Raw genomic sequence first — 26,689 nt, forward strand, 5'->3', positions numbered from 1 at the left:
AGCTTGATAGCATTTTGTACCACTTGCTTCTGTACTTAAGAGTGCAGATTATTTTGAAACAAAATATAGACTAGAAATAAAAGACCAGATCACTGTGCTATAAATATCTACGCATGTTCAAGATGGAGGGGGGAATTGTTTTATTTTTTTAAGCTTAGTAGATACTCAAATCTTAAGTTCTGAAAGTAGTAGTGTGTGTATATATATATATATATATATATATATATATATATAAAGGTTTTAAAAAAACAGAGCACAAATTTGTTACTGCATTTATACACTCCCCCTTCATTGTGGTCACACAGGAGCCAAGCCTTACTAATCCTATAACTCTTGTTATCAGTTCTGCTCATGGAAGGCATTTCCATTTGTGGAAGGGGGGAGGGCAGTTTTTACCAACTGTCCCCCTACTGCAGCCCCCCCCCATCTCCATGATGTTCCTAATTCCACTGACCCACAGGCACAATTTGGGCGAGGCACAGAAGATTGCAGCTAGTGTGCTACACAGGATCCAAAACCAGGTCACCTCCTCTTCTACCCCCCCAATCCAGGCACTGACTACATCCAGACTGATTTACCTTCAGTGAGCCTCCTGCAGCATGGGCTGATATCATAGATGGTAATGATATGTTATAGGCAGGCTTTAAATTTGTACTATTGTATACAAAGGCAAAGCAAAAAAATTCTATTATTTCTTCTGTTCAGGCATTGGAAAACATGTAAGGCTACTAGCTTAATTGGAAAGTTTGCATTTTAAAAAAAATGTAGGAAGTCCAAGATGGTAAACTAAGATGGTTTGCAGTGAACAATTTTTACTTTGCTTACATGCCCCTGCCATTGTCCCATAGGTTAAATTTAATTTGGACCTACAGAAGTACATACAACTTGTTATTTAATGCATTTGATGGGGGGGGGGGAGATCTTGACCTTACATTTTTAAATGAAAGGGTTAATGACTAATGTCTCTCGAGTTGCCAGCCTCCAGGTGATGGCTGGAGATCTCCAGGTCCCCTGGAGAAAATGGCTGCCTTGGAAGGTGGACTCCATGGCATTATAGCCAGCTGAAGTCCCTCCCCAAACCACACCCTCTCCAGTCTCCACCCCCCAAATCTCAAGGAATTTCCCAACCAGGACCTGGCAACCCTAAATGTCTCTCATGTGCAGCAATGAATGCAAAATGGTATTTCTCGGTATTTGGGTGGCTCTCGGCTTCTTGCATCCATGTTAATAGACAGGTGGCCCAAGACTTCTCTGAAATGTATTTGAAGTTATATTTATTGTATAAAAGCTCAAGGAATGTTAGAAGCCCTCCAACATAAATGCCAGATGAAGACTTTTTTTAATGCAAATGCACTCTCTCTGTGTTGATGAATACAGTTTGTAAAAGCAACGGATATGGTAGCTTAATGTAATACTCACAGCAAGAGATAATTTATCCAACAGACCAATACAACTCAAGCTGAGGGAGCTACAGCGCCATGGCATGTGAATTGTCTTTGAATATCATCTATGCTCCTAAACTAGTGATATTTCAGCATATCTTGGAAACAACCATTTGTTGCTGTCTGAACTTTGTTACACAAATATAGCAGAAATATTAAACGTGTAGAAAGAATTCATACTGAAAATGCATGCTTAAATTAATGCTTTTTTTAAAAAGGACCAAGCAAACACATTAAACATTTGTCACCAATCTTGCAAACTAAACAGAAATTTTAACACCCTGATCCTAAACAGAATATGTGATCGTACATCATTGTCCATGAGACAAACTAGTCCTATGCATATTTACTCAGAAGTAAGCCCAACTGAACTGATAAGTCTTACTCTAGGATATGCATGCCTAAGACTGCAGCCTTACATTCATACAGTATGATTAAGAACAGGGTACATCTTGAAATGGCAGAACAGAAGAAGGGCCTTATTATCATTATTGAGCATGGGATTCACAATAGATATTACAAGACGCTCTGGAGAAATTCCTTAAAAGTGTTTAATCTTTTGGTAACAATCTCTTCAATACTTGATCATCTTTTCCAAAAATTAATAGCATATGAATATATAAGCTATAAATCTTTCTATTTAAAAAAGAAAACTTGATGGGCTCCACTTGGCTATCCCCTTTATCTCCCATTTATCTAGTTAAAATTTAGAAAGTGTATCAAATGAACTTGACAAAAATATTTAAGTGTAGCAGCATAAAAATTCATTATTTGGCACAGAACAATTGTATTAAAAAAGGCCCACCCCCTCTGGAAAAATTTAAGCATGCGTGGTACCATTTTTGGAAAGTTTGATTCAAGATGTTAGCAATTTTTAAAAGTGGAAATTGTTTTACGATGCCACTTTAGTAGTTAGTTATCAGGACCACATAACTGGACCTAGTACCAGCTTATCTTTAGCCTGAATATTTCACTAATTATCTATAGATGCATAATGAAGTTAGAACTTATAAGCGATACAAATATCGCACCACTGACACTGGCAGAATATGCACTGGAGTAGTACCAACTATGGACTTCTGTTTTAAAATATCTTCATAATGAGCCATCCAGTCAGGTAAGCAGGAAAAACTATTTTATCTTCTAACAACATGAGCAAGTACTGCCATTTAAGAATATCGCTGGAACTTTTAAAAAGTGAGACCTATTATACACTTTAATTCATCATACCTTTCAACCAGAAAGTTGTCCTATTCAACATAAAACGAATGCATGGGGCAATGGTTCTATTTCTATGCCACCAGTAGTCTTAACTATGTACCAACAATAATTCATTGCAACAGCAATATCCACTATCAGTGTGGGATCCCATGTGTGGAACACTTGTGAAAGCGGTGGGCTGCTACAGCTGGCTGTGTTCCCTGCTGACTTCAGCTGAGTCACTTTTGTCAGACTGTCTTTTCTTCTCAGTTTGGAGCTTTAGAGTATGCTACAGTTGCTAAAAGGACTTCTGTTTTTCTTGGTCCGTTGTTTGTTAGGCCTAAGGTTGATGACATCCCCACCATTAAGCATGCTAGAATTCTGGCCAGAATGACTTCCACCTGCTGTGTTGAAAACACCTGAATTAAAAGCAACACACACAAAAAGAATTACATCCAAGCAAATCTACCATCTTTGAAATACAGAGCTGTATACAACCAGCCTTTTCATAAAATCTCACACAATTCCCCTCCATATGACCACCCCCAACCCACATGGCTTTCATACAAGCTGGGCCGATTCCAGACGGCCCTCCGCATCCTGAAACGTTGTGCGTCGTCGCGCGTCGCCACGCGGAAAACGCGATATTTCGCGTTTTCCGCACAACGACGCGCGACGTTTCGGGATGCGGAGGGCCGTCTGGAATCGGCCCTGGTACCGTTATTCTAAACGGTGTTCACTGAGGTGGTCAAAAAATCCTCCTTTTTCACTAGCAAAACTAGCTGGATCCAATCAACAGCCCAAAGCCTTAGATAATTTAAAGTTTTGTTGTTGACTATTAGCCTCCGTGAGGGTGATACATTTTAAGTTTAATGAAACAATGTAAAGCCTTTATCGATGCAGTTTATTCTTTTAAAAGCTCTTAATATTTTTAAAAGCCTGGCTGTATGTTCTTATCACCTATTGTTGATAGCTGTGATGATCCATGGAAACAAAAACAATCATAATGTAAAACTTTTTTACTGGGATTGAAGTTGTCAAAGTAGATACTGCTGTCAAGTTAATTTTCAGCATAGAGCCTAGGCACATGGATATTTGAACTCTGTCATACTCATGATTTGGCTACCAAGAACAAGCAACAGAAAAGTAAACCTCAACAAATCTCAATTCACAAGAAATGGTAAAGGGAAGAAGAGCAAGAAAAGGGCATTGGGAGGAAGAGTCAAACTGACTATGAAGTGCTTTAAAGAAGTGCTAAGTACAAAAGTTTAGTGTATCTGTACAAAAGCTAGGTTACAAAGCTCTTTTCATTAGGTGCCAGATGCTTTTTTTAAAAAAAAAACAGGCCTTATACTTCACTAGCGTAACTGTCACTAATGATATTACATCTGGACCGAACTGACTTTATTTTGGGAACTGTGCGTCCTCTGTTCTTTGCACAACTTCATATGATCTTAAGAGAACTAGCCAAGAAGGCCTTACCAGTATAGTCGTCATCATAGCCACAAGGACTTAATCTGCAAAGCAACTGCACGTATCTCCTGTACTAGCGATTTGTCAAGTTAGCATATTTATCAGCAGACAATACAGTCTGGCAACACTTTAATGCTGCATACGCACCAATTTTGTTACTACTTGTATGTATTACTTCTGAATTTTCAATGGTTTGTTGTTTGAGTCTTTGAAGATACTTCTCAGCCAAATATCTGAAAACTGAAATATACAAAAGAGTATTTTAAAATCCCCCAACATGCTAACTGTGACAGGCAGTGCACAGAAATACACCCGAGCAACACAAGAGCCAATGAATGGTGTCCTGAAACAGCCAACGGGAGCTCTGTACTGGGAAAGTTAAACTCTGACAAGGGGAGGTTTAGCTAGGTTTTCAGAGTTGAGAAAAGGAGGTTGGAAGCTGTGAGAGAAAAGAGTTAGTTTAACAGGAGCATGAATAAACTTCTGTGGAGCGATCAGATCTAGTTCCTCTGCCTGGGATACTGAGTGCAAAATGCAAGCCAACAGGGTTTGCTGGGACTGTTGTTTTAGTGGCAACAGAATGTTATAAACCTGACCAAGACAGTGTTTTTCATCGGACACATATTGTTTAAATGCTAACATCCACCAACTCCAGGTTAATTGTTAGTATTTACTTCAGTTGTATATTTTTTTATGGAGAAACGTCAATCTTGTTCACTTTAAAACACTAATTTTCAACTTCAAGCCAAAACAAAAACATTTACTAGCACTATTCCAGGTCTATTTTTAACTAATACTACTGAGTCTATACCCATTAGCAACAACAGGAAAAAACCATCAATGTCTCTTTAGTAATCACTTGCAGGGCAGGATTAATAATGTAGTTTAGCACACTGAGATATGATTTTTCATAGGCCACTTGAAGTTTCCACAACAGACAGTAAATGGGTACAATGTATTAATAGCTTTTTTTGTATTTGGCATTTTGATTACAGATCCAGATATTTCCTGGATCTTACTTGGAGATCGCAGTAAGATAAAATCAAAGTTCCTTAATGTCACAGCGGCAAAAAACTCACCCCCAATTACACTGGAATTCACTACTAAAATCAACAGAAAGGGCCTAGGATCAACTAAACAGCATCTAAATCCACAAACTACCACATATACCAAGTGACCACCACAGGGATTTCTAACAGGACATTAGTCGCACGTTCTCATGGGAACTCATTTCTGAAGCTCTGTGGGGACCCCAATTTGGATCTGGACTATGAAATAATGACCCCCCCCCTCTCCGTGACTGTTTCGTGTCAGGAAAATGGCATGGGATAGAGGCGGGAGAACCCCTTGCCCCCCCTGTACCATGTTCCTGATCCAAATCAGGTCCTGTAGAGCTTCCAAATTGTGCCCCAACAAGGACCTTGCAAAAGGTGTCCTGTTGCATCTATGGCACAAACACATGGTGTATGGAGTTCACGGTTAGCATCTATTACAGATGCCTTTATTTCAAGTTTTTACCTAAGCACCTTTTAGTTCTTCTACTGTTCTGGCCGTTTTAATATTTTGCCATCCACTTATGGCCCATATATAATTTTTTAATGTTTTCATATGACTAGCATGCTGATTTTGGTTTGCTCGTGGACTTTTTTTGCTGCTATACTTTTATGGTCTTAAGATGGATTTGACTACTTTTATGGTTGGGTGGTTTTACCAGTGTCTATTAGGAGCTGTTTTTAACTGAATGTTTGAGAGTTATACCTTGTCAACCCCCTTGACCAATCTCTGCTAGACAAATGGCAAAGAAATTAGCTAAAATAAAGTAACGGATATTCATGAAACCAGTGTAACACTGGATAGAAATGCAGCTTTGTTAGAAAATTTTTGTCACCACTGTCAACCAGCTGATTCCTGCCCTGAGTTTTAGATTGCTCTTTAACTTTATTTGTTTGAGAAATTATTTTCTAGGGCTTTGTTCTTATGAGATAGTAAACCAGTACGTAGTCCACACCACTTCACACTGTGGGTGGGACTCATGTGGCTGAATGTTTCTCCTCCATATTTAAAATATTTCCTACAAACAGAAAACAAGACCAGGCTGGAACCCTGATGGTCCACCTCCAACCTGAAGATAGTCAGAATACCACATCAGGATAGCCTCAGTTCTACAATTACCACCTCTTACCTTCTGTTACATTTAAATCTTCCTTTACAGATGTTCGGTAGAATCGTAATTTTAACTTTTTTGCCAATGCCTCCGCTTCTTCACTGTTTAAAAGGGCAGGGGAAAAAAATCAGTATTTTTTCAGTGTAGTGGACAGAATGCCTTTGACTCGGACTGGTTAAGCACTTTCAAGATTAATAAGCAAGAACAGTGCAACAGCAGTACTTTGGACCGTACAGCCAGCATGGAGTAATGTGGTTAGAATGTCAGACTAAGACTTAGAGGAGTTCCCTCGTTCAAGTCCACACTCTCATGGAAGCTCATTGGGTGATCTTGGACCAGTCATTCACTTTCAGCTGAACCTAACTCACAGGATTATTGTTGTAAGGATAAAATGGAGGAGAGGAGAACAAAATTAACCACTTTGGATCCCCACTAGGAAGAAAATGAGGTATAAATATCTAAATAAATAAAATTAGATTTACTCACTATAAGGACAGTAACGAGAAAGGGAACTATGATGGCAGGCCAAGATCCATTTAATCCCAGCTTGTGTAGGCACATGGAAACCCTACTTCTTGCAAATACAAATTTAACTATGTCTTCCCCCTCCTGGTGAAACACAGCTACATTCAATTGGCATTCTAGACTTCGATGGAGGAACCGTACTTAGCTTGAGCAGAGCAGTGCGCAAGGCAATGAGCTATCTAATCTTTTACTTCATGCTGCTAAGCCCTTCTAAATCAACCCCCCCCCCCCGATCAGTAAACCCATGAAAACAAAACAAGGAGTAAAACTGGGGTCCTCAGTGAAAAGGGGTGGGGGGAAGGAAATCAGTGAAAACTGTATGGATCTAAAATACAGAATATGTTCACATCTCCACTTTCTATGTTAAGCAAGCACAGGTTTACATAAGACACCGTCCCAAGAAACGGAGGAAGCGCAGCTGCCAGTCCCCGTCCCCCAGACTCACATCAAGTTTTAGGATCCTAGCTAGGAGAAAAGTGACCTCAAGGATGGCCTTTAAAAGTAAAAGCAGCAAGCAGAGGAGGGCTCATCATAAACAACTTATATAGTCCTTTTACACACTCATCTTTATATAAAATCACACACTCAGCCAAACCTATACTACAAGGTTGTTGTGAGGATAAAATGAAGGATAGGAGCATGAGGAATACGATGTAAGCTTCAGTGCAGAGAAAAGCAGGATATAAATGAAGTAAATAAATATATAAATGATTCAATGTGGACCTGTTCCAAAGTTTGACACGTTTGTTGCCATCACAAGGATCTTGGCCACCACCTGCATGCAGTACAAGTGTGCGAATCTGGGCAAAGCAACATGTGTGTACACAAGTACAGCAACTCAGCTATCCTTTTTTTCACCTTTTTTTATTGGTCATTTATGGTCCGCCTTTCTCACCGAGACACAAGGTGGATTACAGTGTGAGATATGGATTACAACCAAGTATTAGGTGTGAACATGTCTCTTTTTAAAGTAAGGCAATCGCAGGCTTACAAAAGACATCATTAAAAGTCAGTAACGGTCTTACACTCTCACAGGAATAAGCCCCATAGAAGAGACCTGAGTCAGATTCTGTATATGCCTGCTCAGGAGTGTTCTCTTAAATGCTTAGAAAACAGGTTATATAAGAATATGCTGACAACACTTACTTCTTTATACAAGAATCGTCCAAGAGGTCAATCTTGTTCTGAACAAGAACTGTAGGTATCTCTCCAACTTCAGATACTACTTTCGCCTTCCAATTAGGGACTGCTTCAAAAGACTCTCTATCAACAGTGGAAAATACAAGCACACAAGCCTGGGCTCCTAAAAAAAATAAAATTAAATCAATAATAATAGCTGACAAATCGGATTAACTACATCAGGGGTCCCCAACCTTTGGGCCTGCAGATACCTTTGGAATTCAGACACAGGTCATAGCCACAAAAGGGCTGCTTCAGGAGGTGGAACCAACCACAAAATGTCAGGGACTGAAGTTAGGTATAACTCTAATAATAACTCTTTAATATTTTTAGGCAGAAGCTCTTTTAAAATGAATACATTGTTTAAAATATTTCCCTACATACACATTAATGCACTGAAGATCCTTACATTGTGGTGCCAGCTGCTGCTGAGCCACTTCTTAAAAATCTATACAGCCAATCAGTTCTCCATTGGCCAATCAGATGCCCCACCTGGCCCTGCCTACTTTCTAAAAACACTTGGCAGCCACCAGGAAAGGTATCAACAGGTGTCACGCTGGGGACCCCTGAACTACATAAAACCTGTGAAGTGTTGGGAACTGGCTAGTTTCCCCGTATTATTCCAGCAGAACTATTACTTTATAGCTGGCTTGTGTTAAAGTCAGCTTACAACTGAAAGTATAACTGCAATCCTATGATCCAGAGGAGTTAGCCGTGTTAGTCTGTAGTAGCAAAATGGCAAAGAGTCCAGTGGACTCCTACAATCCTATGCACACTTACCTTACCTGGTAATGTCCCACTGACCTCAGGGGGCACTTTGTGAATCTGCACAAGGAAGTCTTTTACCACTGTTAGTTTTCAAAGTAATCATTCTGATACCTATTAAGACACCCCTCACTCAGGAGAATTATACTTGTTTTCTTCAAATTAGAGGGATCAAATACTTTCCCTACTTTGCATGTAACAACCCCAAATATTACCTGTCTTTTGTTCAGGATATAACTGGTTCAGTCTTTGGTCAAATCATGTAAATTGCTCAGATTTAGTGTTGGGATAGCTTTAACAACATTTTATTACACTATTTGGCCAGAAATGCTTTGGTGCAAAGTGAAACAGCTAACAGCTTTTTGGAGGAGGTCAAGGGGCCATTTTTGGTCCAGAGCTGCTTCTGATTCTGTTGCACTACCTCTGCACCCTTCAAGAAGTCCCTTGTTTTCCTGAGCTGAAGGTTCACTGCTAGACAAGCAGGAACAATGCTTTTGCCCATGTCATAAGAGAATGAGATTGCCAATACTAAACTCTATTCCTGCACTCTAACAGAAAATAGGAATAGGCAGTTAATGTATACAGGCCTGTGACATCAACATGCTTCCTTTGCATGCACAGCTCAAAGTCTCTGGATATGTCCTGGTCATCATATTTGCATTATATAAATATACACAACATAGGAAGTAAAAAAGACTTCCAAAAAGCACAGAAACAACATTATGGTACAACCTTTATTTCTAGCTGCTACAGAGCTCATCCTTTACTTTTTCAATGAGATTAACAAATATGAACTTCCCCTGCCAAGTAAAATCCACCAGCTAGATGACATCTTCCAGTACTTATAATTCAGGTCTTAAGGGCCAAAAGAGGTTGTGGCTTTCTGAACCAATGCTTAATTTGTTTATATAGAGAACCATGTAATGAACTCCTTATCAGGAGTACAGCAGAACAATAAATGCCACTGTTGGTTATTATATAAGAGCTGGCTGCTCACGACATTTTACCCAGCTTCCACTGCAAACAGTGAATGAAAGGTAAGTTTACACTGGTAAGCATTATCCCCTGGGTTCATCTTCGTTCTTCTGTGCCTCCACACATGGGGACTGCGCAGGCGCAGGCCAGCCGCCGGAGAATTTTCTAGAGCTTCCATGGCTCCGAAGGGGCCGTTTGTCGCGCGCCTCAGCGACCGTTTTCCCGCCCAAACGGTCACGTGATCCTCCAGCGACCAACGGCCCCTTCCCTCAGTTCTCTTCTTGCCGCCGCTTGGAGAGAACGTGAGCTTCGTTGCTCTGTGCTTTTTTGTGCTTCGTGCTTTATTCTGACTGATTGCTTGGCTTTTGACTTCGGACTTCGTGACCTCGACTATTCTTCGGATCTCGTTTTGGACATTGTTGTGGACTCGGTAATTTGACTCGGACTGTTTTTGACCTTCCTTTCGCGTGCCCCTGAAGATGGCCTCAAAGGCTCTCTTCAAGCATTGCCTCCAATGCCACACGAAAATGGCCAAAACCGATGGCCATGAACTGTGGCTGTTCTGTTTGGGAGAGACCCATAATGTGACGGCCTGTAAAATTTGCCAGGGCTTCACCAGCAAGGCCCGGCAGGAGCGCAAGGCCCGATTGAATTCCTCCCTGTGGCAGAAGGTCATGTCCGGAGGCGCTCCGTTGCCCTCCTCCAAGGCCGGCCCAAGCCCCTCTGCCGAACGGCATTCCAGAGCTGGCTCAGTGGCCTCCGCGAGGTCGGGGTCGAAACCGCGTCCCCCGAGTACCTCGGCGTCGAGAGCGGCCTCTCCAGCGCAGGGACCGGTGCGGCCGCCCCGTAGCGCTTCATCTACCAGGTCGGATCCGAGACCAGCTTCGGAACCGAGGATCCTGATACCGAGTCCCCGGTCGGAACCGACGGCCGGATCGGTTCCGACGAAGCCTAAGAGGTCGAAGCCGAGGTCCCCTTCGAAGGCGAGGAGCGCGTCGGTTCCGAGTTCTTCTTCGGAACCACCGAAGAAGAAGAAAAAGACCAAGCACCATCGGTCGCCGCGTCCCGCTCCTCAGGAGGAGGTCATCGTGCTTCCTCACACGCCTTCCCCTCATCTGGGCTCCCCGGAGCCAGAGGACATCTCCGTGCAGGTGCCGGATCCGATGGCCTTCGAGACGGTGCCCGCGGAATTCTCGTCGGGGCCGGAGCCGAGCCCGCACCGTCGGAGCCGACCATCGCTTGCCCTTCGGTCGCCGAGGCTGGAACCGAGCCCATCTCCTCGTCGGAGCCGTCCATCGCCTGTCCGTCCGTCTCCACCTCTGGTCGGTCGTGAGCGGCATGGTTCCGGGGACAGTGTCCGATCAGTCCGGTCCACTGCGTCCCGGCATCGGCAAGCTTCCTACCTCCCCTCGCCATACCGTTGCCAATGGGAGGGGGCACCTGCGGGCTTCTCCGTGTCGGAACCGAGGCCTTCGACGTCGAGGTCGGCGTGGGCTCCCCCTCCGCTCCAGGTTCCGGAATCCCAGCTCGGTTCCGATGAGGAGGATGTCGAGAGCTTTGGCGGCTACCAGTCGGAGTCCTGGTCCGAACCATCGCCGGCTGAGGAGCTAGTGCCATCTGCGGACTCGCCATTCGAGGACCTCCGCATCTACGCCGATCAGATGGCAAGGATGGCCAAGGCTCTCGAGATGGACATCTCTTCGGCACTTCCCCAGACCAAGGACAAGCTCCTCAAACGTATCTATGGAGATAATCCGGCGTACGTAGGCTTCCCCATGCTCGAGGGTATTGAGGAGATTGTGGAGAAGGTGTGGCAGGTGCCCTGTGATCAACCTCCAACGTCCAAGCGCATCGAGCAGCTTTACAAGATCAAGCAGGGCACCTGGCCGGCGTTGGTGAAACACCCTCCACCTTCCTCCTTGGTCACAGAGGAGTTCAACCCCCGACGATCGGGTCACTCCTCGGTGCCTGCCGATAAAGAGGGCAAGAAGCTTGATGCCATGGGCAGGCGCCAATACATCGTCGCTTCGCTGGGTCTGAGGATTGCCAACTACCAGACCATCATGGCAGGGTACCAGCTGTACCTCTGGGAGAAGTTGGCATCCTATACCCGGGACCTCCCTCCTGAGCAGAAGGCTGTGGTGTCCCTGCTACAGACGGAGGCTGTGAGGCTGTCTAAGCAGCAGATGAACGCTGGGAGCCACGCTGCTGACACTGCTGCTAGAGGGATGGCGTCGGCGGTGGTCCTCAGGCGCCACTCCTGGTTGCGGTCTACGGCCCTGTCCCAGGAGGTGCGTTCCAGGGTGGAGAGCATGCCCTTTGAAGGGGACTCGCTGTTCTCCAAATCGACCGACGAGACCCTGAAAAAGAAAAAAGAGGACAGGCAGACGGCGCGGTCCTTGGGTCTGGCTCCAGCGGACAAGCCCTCCTCCAGGTCACGGTACGCTCCCCGGTCCGGCCCTTACCACTACCAGGGCAGATACCAACAGCAGCGGCCGGGCTATCATCAGTATCCTGCCTACCAGCAGCGGCCCTACCCTCCCGCACAACAGCAGAGGAGGCGTCGGCCCTTCAAACCTCGTCAGGCACAGCAACCGGCCCTGCAGAAAGAACAGCAGGGCGCCGGGAGGCAGTACTGACAGGTCACGCCAGCCGTATCCCTGAACTTTTCGGACAGACTTAGTCCACTCCTCTCTGAGTGGGAGTCATTAACATCTGACTCATGGGTCTTAACTATTGTTGAACTGGGGTACGGGCTGGAGTTTGTTGAGCTGCCTAGATGCAGTTCACCCCTGACAGCTGTCAATAACACTATGGCCGAGCTGGATGCGGAGATCGTGTCGCTCTTGGCCAAGGGTGCTGTGGAAGAATTGCCCTATGACGACTCTGTAAAGGGTTTCTTCTCTAGGTTCTTCCTGGTCCCTAAGAAGGATGGGGGCTTACGTCCCATCTTAGATCTGAGGGGCCTTAATGCCTTCCTCAAGGTGACCAAATTCAAAATGGTAACGTTGGCGGCTGTGATCGCCTTGCTGAAACAGGGGGATTGGTTTGCGGTTCTTGACTTAAAAGACGCATACTTTCACGTGGGCATACGGAAGGAGCACAGGAAATACCTGAGCTTTGTTTACCGGCAAAGGGTTTTCCGGTATAAGGTGCTCCCCTTTGGCCTGTCCACTGCCCCACGAGTGTTCACTAAATGTGTGGCCCCTGTGGTTTCCTTCCTACGGGAAGAAGGTTGTACTATCTTTCCGTACCTCGATGACTGGCTCATCGTGGCTGACTCAGAGTCTAGGCTGGTGCAGGACATTGGCTTGGTACTTAGCACGTGCCAACGCCTGGGGCTCCTGGTGAACTTGGAGAAATCCAAACTGGTGCCCAACTGCAAGGTGTCCTACATTGGTGCACTTTTGGACTCTGTGGAGGGTAAGGCCCTGCTCCCCTTGGAGAGGGCTCGGTCCCTAAGGGGTCTAGTGTCCATGTTTAAAAGGAACCGGTTCCAGTCTGTGCGCGCTATCCAGTGCTTACTAGGGCATATGGCAGCGGCCACCTCTGTGGTGCCTTTCGCTAGGCTGCGTATGCGCCCTCTCCAGAACTGGTTTGTGCGGAGGTACGATGCTCTACTGCACCCTCCGTCCCTCAAATTCTCTATCCCGAGGGTCATCCTCTCCTCCTTGGACTGGTGGCTGTCTGATGACAACTTGTTTAGAGGGACCCCTTTTGGGTATCAACACCATGACATCACGGTTACCACTGATGCCTCTCTGATGGGATGGGGTGCTTACTGTGGTGATGTGGCTGTGCAAGATGTCTGGTCTGACAGGGAAAAGACCCTCCATATCAATGTGCTTGAACTAAGGGCCATTCGTTTCGCACTTGTGTCTCTTACAGCACTGCTGAGAAATCGTCATGTCTTGGTGCAGACGGACAACACGACTGCCATGTACTACGTGAATCAGCAGGGGGGCACAGTGTCCATGGCCCTGTGCCGGGAAGCCACACTCACTTGGCAGTGGGCTATCAAGAACGGCGTGTCGCTCCGTGCTATACACGTGGCTGGGTCAGACAATGCCCGGGCAGATGCCCTCAGCAGGGTCCCTTTACTGGAACACGAGTGGGAACTGAACGTAGAGTACGTTGGGCCGATCTTCCAGATGTGGGGTCATCCAGTGATAGATGTGTTCGCCACTGCGGCGACCACCAAGGCCCACACGTTCTGTTCCAGGGCAGGGAGCGACCCCCTCTCTATTGGGGATGCCTTCCAGTTTACGTGGACGCAGGGCTTGCACTACATGTTTCCTCCGTTCCCCTTGATTCCCAGGGTCCTGTGCAAGATAGAGGAGGACGGGACGGACTGCATCCTAGTGGCCCCCTTCTGGCCACGGCAGGTTTGGTTCCCGAAGCTCCTGCGGATGTCCAAACGGACGTATGTGAGTCTGCCTCCTCGGCAAGACCTTCTCCTAAACGGGAGCCTAGTCCACCACGATCCCAAGCAGCTGCACCTAACGGCTTGGCGGATCGTTCCTCCCCGATAGGCTTTACTGACGAGGTACAGAGGGTCCTCCTGAATGCTCGTCGGCCATCCACTAGGCGCGCTTATGCGGCCAAGTGGCGCAGGTTTGAGCTCTGGGCACTTGCCAGAGGGGTGGTGCCTGACAGCAGTCCTTTGGGGGTTGTATTCGAGTATTTGTGCCACTTGCGTGGTATGGGCTTGAAGGTTTCCTCCCTCAAGGTCCACCTGGCAGCGATATCAGCTGCTCACACCCGAATTGAGGGTGCTACGGTGTTTTCTCACCCACAATCCCGCCAGTTCCTTAAGGGCATGTACAATCTTTACCCACCTGTGTCTGCGCCAGTGCCTCGGTGGTCACTGTCCTTGGTGCTCTCACATCTCATGTTGCCTCCATTTGAACCTATGGCTACATGCCCCTTGGATATGCTATCCTACAAGGTAGCATTCTTGGTGGCCGTCACGTCGGCCAGAAGGGTCAGTGAACTGTCTGCACTGCGGTCTGACCCTCCCTTTCTTGTGTTTCATCCCAACAAGGTGGTCCTGCGTCCCTGCCTTGAGTTCCTGTCCAAGGTGGTGTCCGCCTTCCACCTCTCGCAGGATATCTCACTGCCTGCATTCTTTCCTCAACCCTCCTCTAAGGGGGAAAAGGCCCTCCATACCCTAGACTTGAAGAGGGCCCTAGCCTATTACCTGGATAGGACGAAGGGATTCCGCTCCAGTCCTCACCTGTTTGTATGTTTTGGGGCCAAGGACAAGGGTAACAGGGCTTCCTCACAGACCCTGTCTAGGTGGATTGTGACGGCCATTGGCAAGGCCTATTCCCTAGCAGGGGTGGCTTGCCCGCTTCATGTCAGAGCCCACTCCACGCGGTCCCAAGCATCCTCTTCGGCACTCCTCAGGGGGGTGCCCCTGGTTAACATTTGTAAAGCAGCCACATGGTCCTCTGCAGACACCTTTGTCAGGCATTACGCCGTTGATGTCAATGCGGAGCAGGATGTATCTGTGGCCAAGGCTGTCTTACACTCCCTCTTTTCCTGAGGGAGTTTTGGTATGACTTTCTTGACGTACCTGTTGGGTACCCTTGAGTGAAAGTGTGTATATATGTACCTGGGGGTGTGTATATATGTAAATATTGAGTATTTATGTGTCCTTACACAGTATTTTTACATAGATGTATATATGCATATCTATTTATTGTTGATCTTGTTTGCTTAATAAAATTGTGTTGGACTTCACCCCCGCCTTCCTTATTGTGTGAAGCTTGGTACACTCCCATGTGTGGAGGCACAGAAGAACGAAGATGAAAACAGGGTTAACATACCTGTAACTTATGTTCATCGAGTTCTTCTGTGCTGACCCACAACCCTCCCTCCTACCCCGCTGTGAACTCCAATGCACAATACTGTGTTGGGTGTAACGGAAATTGGTGTTTTTAAGGTGTTATGGCTGAAGTGTGTTGGTCAAGCGGCGGCAAGGGAGAACTGAGGGAAGGGGCCGTTGGTCGCTGGAGGATCACGTGACCGTTTGGGCGGGAAAACGGTCGCTGAGGCGCGCGACAAACGGCCCCTTCGGAGCCATGGAAGCTCTAGAAAATTCTCCGGCGGCTGGCCTGCGCCTGCGCAGTCCCCATGTGTGTCAGCACAGAAGAACTCGATGAACATAAGTTACAGGTATGTTAACCCTGTTTTCTGAGGAGCTGTTCCTGTACTGTGAGCAATAGGAAACCCTGCATACTCAATGTAACTCAATAACCTATATGTTAGCTGAAGTTCACAGATAGTGGGGTTGTGAGAAATACCAGCAAAGTCACGCATAAGAAAGGCATGTCAATCAATTCTCATTTGGCTAGGAACTTCAGAGGGATGCTAGTCAATATAACAATGCAATTAACCTTACAGACTTTGCAACATCTTACAAATGCTTACGGGAAAACCAGAATTGAAAAGAGCACAGTAAATTTTTAAACGGCACATTCAGAACCCACAAAGAAGCTACAGGGTTATGTCACAGAATTGCATATTTGTGTGTTTATAGGTTACATTTGCTCCTTAAACATATGGAGTGACAATCACCCCAGGCTATTGCGAAATGTACAGAACACACCATGAAGACCACAGACATGTTAATTTCCAGTGAAGTTACACATTCTACTCTGAAAGACACACCAAAGAATGGTAAGGTTCACTGTGTATGCTACTCTTCCAGCACGATGTTTGCATATGTTGCCATTCACATGCACATGCTCCTGTCTTAAAGTACCAAACTCGCTGAGACATCTATTACTTCTTTAGTTCTACAGATTTTTAGAGTCCACGGGGGGAGAAGGAAGAGGGATAATACCTGCACATCATGCACCTTTCTAAAATCACCAGAAAAGCCCGAATTTGTTCCAACTCAGGTATCTTCACATCCGCACAGAAACCAGTTTAGCCAATTCTGCACCGAGGTCAAAGTATAAGTGGTAGTGGCTACAGGTCTCTCCCATGACCAACCCCATTTTATAAGCAGTTGTAGCTCTTTAAAATTTGCCTTGACGCCCTATTCCAAATCATGTGTACAGCACAGTGGCTTCCAAGGCCTTGTACCACACACCTGAAAAAGCACAGGGGAGACAAGAGCTCTTTGGGCTGCCATGTATGTGATTCAAATCAGGGCAAATGTTAAAGAACTACAATTGTTTTTAAAATGGCATCACTGACCACATGATGCAATATAGGACATAACAGAGGATGTAACACTTGCAACTTACTACTGCAATTAGAGAGGCTCTGTTGCCTGAAAAGATTAAATGGCAACACTGCATATTTTCTGCATATTCAATGAAGTACTCCAAGCAACCCAGCCAATGCACATATTTAACAAGCTACTAAAATTCATAGCCCCTATATGGAACCATAAACAAAAGATTTTTGGGGTATCCCCCACATGAAATCAGACTTTAAAATTGTATTTTGGGGCAGTATAACTGTACACAGAATCCCAAAGATAGTGTTTTAGTAAAAATCCGAGAATGACTAGTTTATGGTATTTAATGGTAGTTCCAAAGTGCTCATTGTAATTTTGAAGATACAGTACCACAGAGCATTAGACCCTTGAAATTATTTTAAGTATGAATATGTTCTAAATATTTATTTCTGTTTTACAGAAAGAAGTAAATACAACATTCAATGTCTTTTTAATATTTAGAAGAAAAAGAATAGTCTGCAGAAAATTTTCTCTAACCCAACAAACAAACATTTAATAGACCTTTACTACCAACACAGCACCCCATCAATAAGTTTATTAGAGCCCATAAGCAACAGCTGGATCTAATCATGTATGCCAATAATGCTACTTACCTCTGTAATAAGCTTTGGTAATTGCATCAAATTCTTCTTGACCTGCTGTGTCCCACAACATTAATCGTACATCTTCATCATGGACTCTAAAATCACCACCACACAGCATCTTAACAACTTGAAAGAGTTACATGTACTATAAAAACAAGAAACTGCTTGTTTAAAATATCTGAGTGGAAAATTATATCCAAAAAGATTTCTTTTCGCTTGTTGTAATGTTCATATACACTACAGAACATACTTTACATCATTTGAAAGATTACCTTTTTCCTGTTTCACAACTCTTATCTTTCTACATTGGCAAAGAAGCTGTGTTCTTGAAAATTATCTTTACATACAACCTGTATTTCTGCATGCGTTATTCATCTTGGTAAATTGGGCAGTCATGTGCAAAGACTACAGAATAAAATTAGCATATAAATACCTCGCTTTTAGCTTTATAAAGCTATATTGTCACAGTACTTTTTCCTGAGAGAACATTACTTTTGCACTTATAAAAGCACTAAGCAAAAAAGAAACAAGACATTGTGCTCCTGTTAAATACATACTGAATTTGTCTTTCCAGAAAATCAACTCCAATAGTTTTCTTGTAGTCTTTTGTAAAAATCCCTTTGCAGTATCTCTGGATCATACTGGACTTCCCAACAGCTCCATTTCCTACCACCACCACTTTAATGGCCACTTCCATATCTTCTTCCAACATCTTTGTGAGTGTCAAAAGGCTGCAATTATTTCAAAATCTTATCGTAGATCTTTAAGATTGGTAACTGAAAGGCAGAACAAAAATAAATAATGAGTTTGTGATCAAGGCAATGGACAAGGAAATTTTATTTCAATGCCCAATTCCGCCACAAAATTCCTACATGACACCTGAGATTCCACCCCAACTAAATGTATTTTTGTATCTTCATTCCAGACCTTAAGATTCTTAAGCTGAATACAATGTACCCCCCCTGCACTGGCTCTAGAACTTTCGCTATTTCTTTGATGTATGTTTTCAACTGTAAGGTCCCCAAAGAAGCTTCTAAAATATTATATTAACATCTCCTCCTCCCTTTTATTCCAGTATCTAAACCACCATGGTGGGTACAAAATGACATTCTTCATGGATGCTGTACACACTTCAGCCCCTTTCTCTTAGGAACAGAAATCTTGTAGCGTCATTGAAGCCAAGCAGAAAGAAGACAAGTGCTGCTCTTACTCACATGTAATCCTATAATATTTGATAGAATTCTAATACTCCCCCCTCCCCTTGGACTGAAAGGGTCCAGAGCAACTTGCAATATGGCTACTGTGCCAAAACAAGTACGAAAAACCCTTCTGTCTATAAAGATTACTTGAACAACATTCAAATTCAACATTCAATATTGTAGTTTAGCAATATAGTTTAAGATTGGACATTAAAAATCACTAGGGTGTTTGTTTGTTTGCTTTACAGGTAAGCTGAACAGGAATCATCATGCCATCACAACTGAAACATGTAACAACAAACATGCAAGGCCCACAAGTCATCCCAAAATCATGACATCTCTAAACTTCAGGGCTAGATGAGCAGTCTGGACAACTGAGCCGTAACTCTAAACAGTATAGTGTTAATGCACAGTTGCCCTGATTGCTGTTTATCTAGCTATGAACCTGAGCAGTACAGTGCTGGGTGGAAACATTCTACCCTCCTGCTCCTTGAGCTGGAGCAGGAGATGGGGGAAGGAGGAGAGAAAATAATCTGAATAAATTCTTCATGGCATGCATCCTTAATTTTAGCTTTACTCTTTCTCCATTACATGGCACTGTAAACCTTTTAAGAGCTCTGCTCCCTTTGCAGTTTAAAGGGGGACTTGCAATTAATTAGGCAATGTTTCCTTTTCCATCCTAACATGTCTTCCTGCCTGGGCTCTTTTAGCTTCAAAGTGGTCATGGCCCTCAGGAGTTTACAGCATTTTGGTTTGAGGTGGGGGGAGGGAGGAGAGAAGAGAGTCTAGACTGGAGATCACCTGCCTCGGTGCACATCCCCCAACATTTGCCATCTAGAATATTATACGACGATGTTAAGCATGCCAATTTTCCCTGACTGGTTTTTCTCTTTCTTTTTAATTCTGAGTTTCCTGTAGAGCAATGAGCACAGCCAGCCTCTGCTATTCTTTGGGTTTCTCTCTTTAAATTACAGAATAAAAGTTTGTTTTTACATACCTGAGTCCCGTCCCCCGCCCCCATCCCAAAGTCTGCAATAACTTTTACCTTATCTATGGGTCACTCCAATTTTGTGTTCTACTGATAGGCACAAGACTATCAAGTTCACCATGAAAAGGAATTATGACAGCACAGATATACAATATTTACTCAAATGCAAGGGTGGTTTTTTTTCACAGGTATGCCATCAAAAAAGACATTATATTTGCATACAAGTTACAGTTATGGCCAATAATTTTTTGTACATATACCATTTTTAAGGGGGGGGGTAGTCTTCCTTTTGAGTAAATATGGTACATAACCTTTGTGTACTGGGTTCTGTCTAAAAAATACCACCATATAATATTTATAGAGCATAAATGGAATGTTCAAAGTACTTGGCGTACATGATCTAAATAAGACAGGTCAACAGGACTGCAGATGCAGGAGACAGAGAGAACAGAACTAGACTAAGGCTAAACCCATAGCTGAAAAACAGCTGGAGACTTCCTGCCTCACAACTGACACAGGAAGCAGATACCCAGAGCTGCTCTAGTATATCAGTTCCAGAATCAGGATTATAATCCCTCTTTATGGTTTAAAAACGGGAGCTATGGAACACACAACTAGTACGTCTTAATTTTTTTAAAAATATAACACTGCCCCAAGATATAGAAAAATATAAACGCCCACTATCAAGGAAATTAATGTATGTATTATTATAAACACTAGGTGAGATAAATAAAGGTAATTTAATGACTTTATAAACTCGTTCTACAGAAATAAAAAGACAACCAATATCCAATTTCCACAGCCTAAAGTCAACTGAAAAGCAGAGTTTGTTTTACCCACATGAATCAGTTGAAGTCAATGGGTTTAGAAGTGTGTGATTTGGTTTAGGCCTGCACTGTACATCTTTAAAACAATCTGGCCTAACATCATTAGGGTACAAGCTTCTATCTGTAGAGCATAAGAGTGAGACATGGCTTGTCCCCCTCTCCCGAGGACTCAGGTTACAGTGTAAGCTCTGGAGGCAGGGGCTATAATCTATCAGCAAAAGTACATCTCAAACCCCTAAGCTTCTGGGAGAATGAGAGTCAATTACACCGATTTCTAAATTTTTATAGCTCACTGCTCACAACAGGCTGCATCCATCAGGTACAATCAATACTCAAACTCTGTGAACCACTAAAAAAAATTAGAAGTTAGACTTTTCAGTTAACAGGTGATATAAAGAATTTGTAACAAAAGTTTTGTTTTTTAACTTGTGCCATGTATACATTTTTTAAAATGTAGTACAGAAAATATTCATTTGCAAAATTATTTGAAAACACAGGAATATTTTAAAAAAACTGTCGCCATCTACTGTTGCAATTTAAAGTCTCTGCAGTAATACATAATTTACGGTTGCACATTATCTCATTCCAGGACTCTGCATGCTATCCATAGCTGTGATTTTTTTCCCAGGCTCGCTCCAATTTACAAAACCCCTTTTCCAACGATACACCCAGATGTCAGTGCTGCTCTTCTCTCAGAGGATTCAACCTCATTCCATTCAGTACAATCTGTTCTCTTTTCCTTCCCCACCCAGTTCATTCTTTCCAATATCAATTTAACCCCATACATCCAGTGTCCCTCCCCTCAGCCCAAGAAAACAGTTCAGGTCCTTCCTACATCACACATTTTAGTTGCCTTGGGAAACAGGCTCCCATGCCAATATTAATTGACCAAGGTATCCGATAACTCTCGAAAGCTCATATCCTGGAAATCTAATTGGTCTTTACAATGCTACTGAACCAGAATCTTACTCTTGACCTAGGTTAGTGGTTCTTAGGGTAAGACATAGTCAAGCTCTTTAAGTGAATACAAAACACTAAAATCACAACAATCGAGGTTAAGTAGTGACAAATCCGCATGTCATATAGGCCCCTCTAGGGAAACCGATACAGATTTGCAACATGCACTACACCTTTGTGTTAAGTCTCTATCCTACCAACAGGAATGTGCAGAGCTGGCGTGGTAGCATTCTGTGCAACATGGATACACGCAGTAAATTGAGCTACTTATTACACCCATTGCATAGATCAGCTATCATGAGCAGGATACAGAAAATAGAAATGCACTTACTTCCCAGCCTTAGGGCACTTCCCCACATTAGGATTTTGCAAATATTTGCAGTGATGATCCAGGTGCTAAGAGTTGCTAGACCAAGCAGACTGTAAAAGATAATAACCATGGGTGAGAACTCTAAATAAGCATGCATGACTGAACCTCTGCACTTTTTGGTAACACTTCCTGGATACTTTTTCCACAGTGCTATTCACCTACTATATTTGTATTATTAACAGGCACCACTATATTGCCATATAAAAATACAACAGATGAATGGTTAGAATCAGACACCATTTTGTACATACCATTCTATTCGCACTGTAACGTGACAGCAACCTTTTCCTGCCAGCTTACAGTTAGCCAGCCAGATATGTACCAACATCTTAAAGGAAGGCATCCTTCCAAGCCATAGGTACTCACAGGGGAACAAACACAACATCTTGACAAACATCTCTGAAGGGCTTCTTCAGCCATGTAACATACCTTCAGTTGTCCTAGCCAAAACTTATGAAAGATCCCCAAAATAGTACGTACATCAGGGCCATAGCTGAAAACTAAGAACTCTGTCATGGCCATTATGAAAGCCATAACAGTACTCCTGAGTGCATACAGACTGCCTTCTCCCACCAGACAACTGCCGTAGCATAGTGGTTGGGCTACAAATCAGAACTGTGTCAGTTTGAGACCCACTACTGCCATGAACTCAGCAGGTGGCCTAGGGTAAGCCACTCCTCTCAGCCCAGCTTCCAGCTGTATTGTGGGTATACAATACATCCAACGTATCATCAGTGAGCTACAACCCATCCTGGAAAATGATACCTCTCTCTCAGAAGCCCTGGGTAGAAGACCTTTCCTTGCCTACAGACAGCCCCCCAACCTTAAACAACTTCTCACTTACAATCATGAATCAGCTAGCAGAGTCACCAGTACAGGTACCAGGCCCTGCAACAGACCCAGATGCCAGCTCTGCCCTTATATCTACCCAGGGAATACAATTACAGGACCCAATGGCATCAACTACACTGTCTCTGGCTCTTACAGCTGCTCATCCTCCAATCTGATATATGCCCTCATGTGCCAACATCCTTCTGCTCTGTACATTGGACAAACCAGCCAACCTCTACGCAAAAGAATAAATGGACACAAATCTGACATTAGAAATGGCAACGTCCAGAAACCAGTGGGAGAACACTTCAGTCTATCAGGACATTCCATCAAAGACTTAAAGGTCACTGTAGTTCAACAGAAACCTTTCAAAAACAAAATCCAAAGGGAAGCTGCTGAATTGGAATTCATATGTAAATTTGACTCTGTCAAGCTGGGACTGAATAGGGACTATGAATGGTTATCACATTATCACAGGTAACTGATTTCCTTTACAGAGGCGGGGTCAGGGGGAGTCCAGTGGCACCTGGCATGGGCTTTCGAGGATCACAGTTCTCTTTGTCAGATGCATCTGGCGGGGAGAGCTGTGGTTCTCGAAGGCTTGTGCTGCAGTGGAATTGGTTGGTCTTGGAGGTGCTGCTGGACTCTTTCTGATTTTGCTACTACAGACTAACACAGCTAACTCCTCTGAACCTTTACAGAAGCAAACTGATCTCCATATCAGAAGGAGCTGTTTGCATCTGCATATCAGAAGGAGATGTTTGCATCTACCCCGCCCTCCCCTCCCCTCCTCTATATCTGACCAGTTTCTTTTGGCCCTCCATGCATCTGACGAAGAGAACTGTGATTCTCGAAAGCTTATGCTACAATAAAATTGGTTAGTCTTAAAGGTGCTACTGGACTCTTTTTGATTTTGCTACTACAGACTAACACGGCTAACTCCTCTGGAACTAATAACACTGGTTTTGTTTATCCCTTTGAGTAGAGAACACTAATCTGTCTAGAAGAGAGGTACATAAGTGCAAGTTATTATTATTACCACCAATGTGTGTGTGTTATGTGCAGTCAAGTTACTTCGGACTTAATAGCAACCCTATGAATTAACAGCCTTGCTCATATCTTGCAAACTGGAGGCTGCGGCTTCCTTTACTGAGTCCTGCCATCTCATTTGGGGTCTTCCTGTTTTCCAGCTGCCTTCCACCTTTCCTTCCCCCAAGGAGTAACCACAAATACCTGAGACTGAAAAAAGCAATCCTAAAGAGGTCGTCTCATCATCCTACTCCAGGGCTTAGTCTCAGGAAACCGTTCTTAGGCTTGCACCGCAAGTCAGAGCTTCCAGGCCTTCGCCAGCGACTTCCGAGCAAGCTACGCTCTGTCCTTTAACAAATTAAGTTTTTGGCAAAGCCTTGGGGGAAATCCCTAGTGTTTATTGGGGAGGGAAGAGCAGAGAAACCAGAGGACAACATCTTGCAATTCTCAGCCACGCACAATATAGGCGGCGGCTTCGCTTCTCCTCTCCGCCGTGCAGGCGCGGCTGCCAGGCTGACCCCCCTCCCCTGCAACCTCGCCGCCACACGCACGCACGCACAGCCCCGCTCGTCCGCACAGGCCATCACCTCCACACCCCAGCAGACCCTCCCAACAGCCAGCCAAGCGGCGCCTCCCGATTGCAACCCGCTTCCCAGCCCAGCTACCCAGCAGCCCAACCTTGGCGGCGGCGGCGGCTCCCAAACAAGCGGCGCCCCTGGCCGGGTTACCGGCGCGCGCGACTGAGGGAGAGGCGCCTTCGCGGAGCCCGGCAGCCAGGAGAAGCGGAGCCGGCCCAACCCGGACGCACATCCCGGCTCGCCCCCACCTAGCTCTGGAGCATGCACACCCCCGGAAACGCCGTCAGGGCCGCGGCGGGACCCGCTGGGGAAGGAGAGCGGCGTCCCCGGGCTCGTCTCCGCTCCGCCTTCCTTGGAGACCTGGGCAAGAGAAGAAGGCAAGGCTGGCTTACCCCCGCCGGCACCCGCCCGCTACTGCGCTCCCTCTGGAGGAGCCTCGCTGGCCCTGGCAGGAGAGCGAAGGAGGCGGAGGGAGGGTTACAGCGAGACGCCGAGAAGCGCCGCGTGCGATGAGCAACGCTTGGAGCAGCCGAGGAGGCGTACAGCCCAGCGAGGTCTGGTGGCGCTGAAATGATTCTCCACCCCGGGCTTAAAGGCGAAGAGCGCCGGGGAGGCTGCCAGCGCCGACCCGAGCGGGCTCGCTTAGCGTAGATGGCTACTGACTCCCCAGAAGGTGTGGGCAGGGTCTGTTTCTTTCTTAGTGCAGCAAACGAGGGACGCCAGGGCTGAGCTACAGTCACCGTCTTTCAGCAGAAAGAACACCAAAGGGAGTTAGGATAATTTAAGGATCCTAATTCACCTCTTCATCCTCCCTCCCATAACATTTGGGATTTTTATCTCATTGTTTTGCAAACTCAGTAACTCCCCATCTGTTACATACGCTAACCAGTTCAGCATGGCTAGCTGTTTTTCTGCTTTTTTCTTTATTTGATCTTAATTTTACACTGCTGCATTTCGCCCTGCCCTACTAGCATATATTTATTCACTTATCATTTGCCTTTCTTATTCAGACTAATGGAGGATTACAGAGTTATAAAACCATGCAATAAACATTGATAACATACATGCAATAAATAGTTTTTTAAAAAAATAGCTTTGTAAAATGATTGCATGGGGGGGGGGGGTGTCCGCTCATTGCATTGGAAGAAGTGGGCTTGAGGTCATGCTGGGATAAAATACTTGTTACACATTGTAACATTGTCACAGTTACTTGAGGGGCAGACCTCTCTGAAGCTGGTTATTGGTTGCCTCTGGAACAACAGACCACATGGTCTTACTAAGTAGCTGCCACCACCTGTTGCTTTAAAATCCATGTCCCAGTGATCTAGGAATGACACCTGCTCTTTTAACACATCAAGCTTTAATTTTATTTTAGGAAAGCACAGTAAGTGGGAAGGAAGATGGATAATATTCCAGAAAGCTAACACAGGCCTAACTGGTGCCCTAGTGTTCACAGATCTTCAGCCATATCAGCCTTACATGGGCGTACCCCTCGAGGGACTCCCTTTGCTAGCTCCTGGAAAAAATGATAATCGCTCCCACTTCAGGGTTTTATCCCTCTTGTCACAATCACAGCCCCTTGTTTGGATAGGTGCTCTTCCTGTTCTAAACAAGCCTCTTGGAAGAGAAATCATATACTTCCCTCTGGGGCTTTGGGATTTGCTTTTGTGTTCCCACTCTTGCCTAGAGAGGCTACCCAAATTGATTGCTTGATTTTAGAGCTTAATTAAACAGAATCATATGGACCAGGATAGACCTTATGACAACCATGCTACAAGAATCCTGTTTATTTAAATATAGGAAAAGTCTCTTCATTGAACTTGTGTTCACCCTGTACCACATTTTGATTTATTCTGAAGGCCTGCTGATTTCACTAAGGCTTAAATCAAATGTAACTATGCAGTCCTAAAGCATAAACCATGTAATACTTTTATTAGAACTGAGAAACAATAGTGTGTAAATTCTTCATATTGTTCTATACACATGTATTTGTTAAATTAGTTTTATATTTTATGATGTTTTAATGTATATTTTATATTGTAAGCCCTGAGCCCGTTTGCAGGGAGGGCAGAGTATAAATTGAATAAAATAAATATACAAATAAATATTAGGAGCAGTACTTAACAAATGATGAAGCATGAAAGATTAATAATAAAAACTCTTAATTGTGTCTAGCCTCTCCCTTTAAGATTTTACTTTTTCACCAGGAGACCCTGAGATGTGGCACTTTTGAGGTAAAACATACCCCAGCTAATGTACTCAGAATCATCCTGCTAAATTAACAGTGGGAATTTTATGTTAAAATAGTCTGGACTGGGTTATGAGACCTCTCCTGTTGTTGCTGCCCA

At 44.5% G+C, this 26,689-nt stretch overlaps 1 protein-coding gene across 3 annotated transcripts; it reads right to left on the reverse strand.

The window, feature by feature from the left end:
* Positions 1-1,979: 1,979 nt before the first annotated feature.
* On the reverse strand, positions 1,980-25,097 carry RAB23 (RAB23, member RAS oncogene family). Of its 3 annotated transcripts, none has more exons than XM_054978137.1 (8): positions 24,734-25,097; positions 21,865-21,953; positions 18,120-18,338; positions 17,572-17,657; positions 7,951-8,107; positions 6,298-6,380; positions 4,263-4,355; positions 1,980-3,061 (listed from the first exon to the last, which is right to left on the reverse strand). In XM_054978137.1, exons 3-8 carry the CDS (start codon positions 18,272-18,274, stop codon positions 2,922-2,924), a joined length of 714 nt encoding a protein of 237 aa, XP_054834112.1. In that variant the 5' UTR covers positions 18,275-18,338; positions 21,865-21,953; positions 24,734-25,097; the 3' UTR covers positions 1,980-2,921. The 3 variants fall into 3 exon arrangements, with proteins under 3 accessions (XP_054834112.1, XP_054834103.1, XP_054834120.1); XM_054978128.1 differs by lacking the exon at positions 24,734-25,097 and adding an exon at positions 24,442-24,576; XM_054978145.1 differs by lacking the exons at positions 21,865-21,953; positions 24,734-25,097 and adding an exon at positions 24,442-24,576.
* Positions 25,098-26,689: the final 1,592 nt, after the last annotated feature.

Source organism: Eublepharis macularius, chromosome 1, assembly GCF_028583425.1.
Source record: "Eublepharis macularius isolate TG4126 chromosome 1, MPM_Emac_v1.0, whole genome shotgun sequence".
NCBI classification, from domain to species: domain Eukaryota; kingdom Metazoa; phylum Chordata; class Lepidosauria; order Squamata; family Eublepharidae; genus Eublepharis; species Eublepharis macularius.

Excerpts from the sequence above, each read along its gene's own strand:
- RAB23 (XM_054978137.1), bottom strand. The coding sequence starts at position 18,274 with ATGTTGGAAGAAGATATGGAAGTGGCCATTAAAGTGGTGGTGGTAGGA. Across the intron at positions 17,658-18,119 it reads TTTCTGGAAAGACAAATTCA|AGTCCATGATGAAGATGTAC; the intron begins GTATGTATTTAA and ends TGGTGATTTTAG. Across the intron at positions 8,108-17,571 it reads TACCAAAGCTTATTACAGAG|GAGCCCAGGCTTGTGTGCTT; the intron begins GTAAGTAGCATT and ends TATTTTTTTTAG.